General features: G+C 36.0%; 1 protein-coding gene across 1 annotated transcript in view; it reads left to right on the forward strand.

Moving 5' to 3' along the window:
• Positions 1–760: 760 nt before the first annotated feature.
• LOC107578319 (FERM, RhoGEF and pleckstrin domain-containing protein 2-like) overlaps positions 761–1816 on the forward strand; it is a 2213-nt gene continuing 1157 nt past the window's right edge. The window contains exons 1-2 of the mRNA XM_016264285.1: positions 761–888; positions 1155–1237. Coding sequence (XP_016119771.1) covers positions 802–888; positions 1155–1237 — 170 coding nt within the window. The 5' untranslated portion in view covers positions 761–801. The remainder of the gene's footprint in view (positions 889–1154; positions 1238–1816) is intronic.

Genomic DNA, 1816 nt, shown 5'->3' on the forward strand with positions numbered 1-1816 from the left:
TTTTTTTTACAATTTGTTTTATCCTGCAAAAGAAGTACACACACTTCAGCTTATTTTGAATCTTTAGCAATCCCATCAATGTCTCATCTCTTATGCAAACCAGCTTGCCTGAATAAGCCTTTTGATGAATGGCTCTGTCCAAACAGTCTGCACAAGTGCTAGGCTGAGAGGATTTGCCCATCTTTAAACATGAGAGGAGGGCTGTCTCAGTAGCATGCTGTTTTTAAGTGAAGTTAGAATTAATGTGGCTTGCTGGGGTAAACTCCGATGAAAGTGCACAGGCAGGCATTGATAAATGACGTTTATACTGGCATTTTTCTCTAAACATCTGCACTGTCTCACATCTTAGCTTTGTTTTCATAAAGCAGTGATCTTTCAGGCCTTATTTGTAGTATCTGCCGTTAACTAAAATTTGAATGTGCACACTGTCCTGGCCCACAATTCATACAAGATGCATGTTCAAAGTTGCACTTAAAAGAGTTGTTTACAAGTGTTCAGGGCTGGCGTGCGGAGGAGGAGATGAGTAATTTGGGTTATTTTCAATCTAATATCATGCCGTCTATTAACACGGACAGACAGTGCTAAAAAAAAATCAGTTTTACCATCACGGAATAAAAATCCATTTTAAAATATATAAAAATAGAAAAGTTATTTTAAATTGTAATAATTTCACAATATTGGTGTATTTACTGTGTGTTTGTGATCAAATACATGCAGCCTTGGTGAGCTAGGTGACATCTTTAAAAACATTTTAAAATCTTCCCAAATCCCGAACCTTTCAACGGTTGTGTATATTACCAAATGAGAAATGCATTTACAGTACATACTGTTACAGTGGACTTGTCTGTGCTTCGCTCCTGCCCGCAGCTCATTGTGCTGGACGCTCCGGTGAGTATGAGGAAAATCCCAAAATCCCCCACTCCCAAACAGCACCTCGGAAGTCTGCCCACAACATTTGAATTTCCCCCATCGACTCCTTCTGCTATCCCTCCCCAGCATTGATGGAAATGAGGATTGCTAGTAGTCAGGATGTTAACAAGTAGATTATTGACACTTTGGGATGGGATCAGTCATATTATCCCAAAGTATGCTAGTCGTACAGATCCCTTAAGTTTAACTGGCAGGCCTCTCTCTGGACTTTAAATGTTTTGCAGGTGGAGGAGAGTGAGAATGAGTGGTCTGTTCCTCACTGTTTCACCATATATTCCGCTCAGAGGACCATTGTGGTGGCAGCTAGGTGAGTGCATATGAAAGAAATTACTTTCACACTGTGTTTAAGTAGGACTGGGAATCATGATTCATTTTTTGATTTGGTTGAAAAATTTGGGTTTCGAGTATTTAATTATTCTAATAACGATTTCATTCCAATGATTTTTATTTTTTTTTGCAATGTTGAGAAATAAAGAACAATTTTGTATATGTTCTACACTTAGCAGCCTGTTGAAATAATGAGATCAAATTTCAACAGTAATAACAAATACATATTAAAATGAAATGCAATTATATTATACACTTTTATTGTATATTGTCATTACTTTTTTATGTACTTTTATTCAACAGAGATGTATTAAATGGATCAAACATGACCGTAAAGACTTTAATATTGTTACAAAAATTTCTATTTAAAATAAATCTGTCCTTTTTTAGTCATCAAAGAATGTTTAAAAAAAAGTAGCACTGTTTCCACAAAAATATTAAGTAGCACAACTGAAAATAGCAAGAAATCTTACTTGATCACCAAATTAGCATATTAGAATGATTTCTGAAAGAGCATGTGACACTAAAGGCTGGAGTAATGGCTGCTGAAAATTCAGCT

Source organism: Sinocyclocheilus grahami, unplaced genomic scaffold (genome assembly GCF_001515645.1).
Source record: "Sinocyclocheilus grahami isolate Dianchi unplaced genomic scaffold, SAMN03320097.WGS_v1.1 scaffold9727.1, whole genome shotgun sequence".
NCBI classification, from domain to species: domain Eukaryota; kingdom Metazoa; phylum Chordata; class Actinopteri; order Cypriniformes; family Cyprinidae; genus Sinocyclocheilus; species Sinocyclocheilus grahami.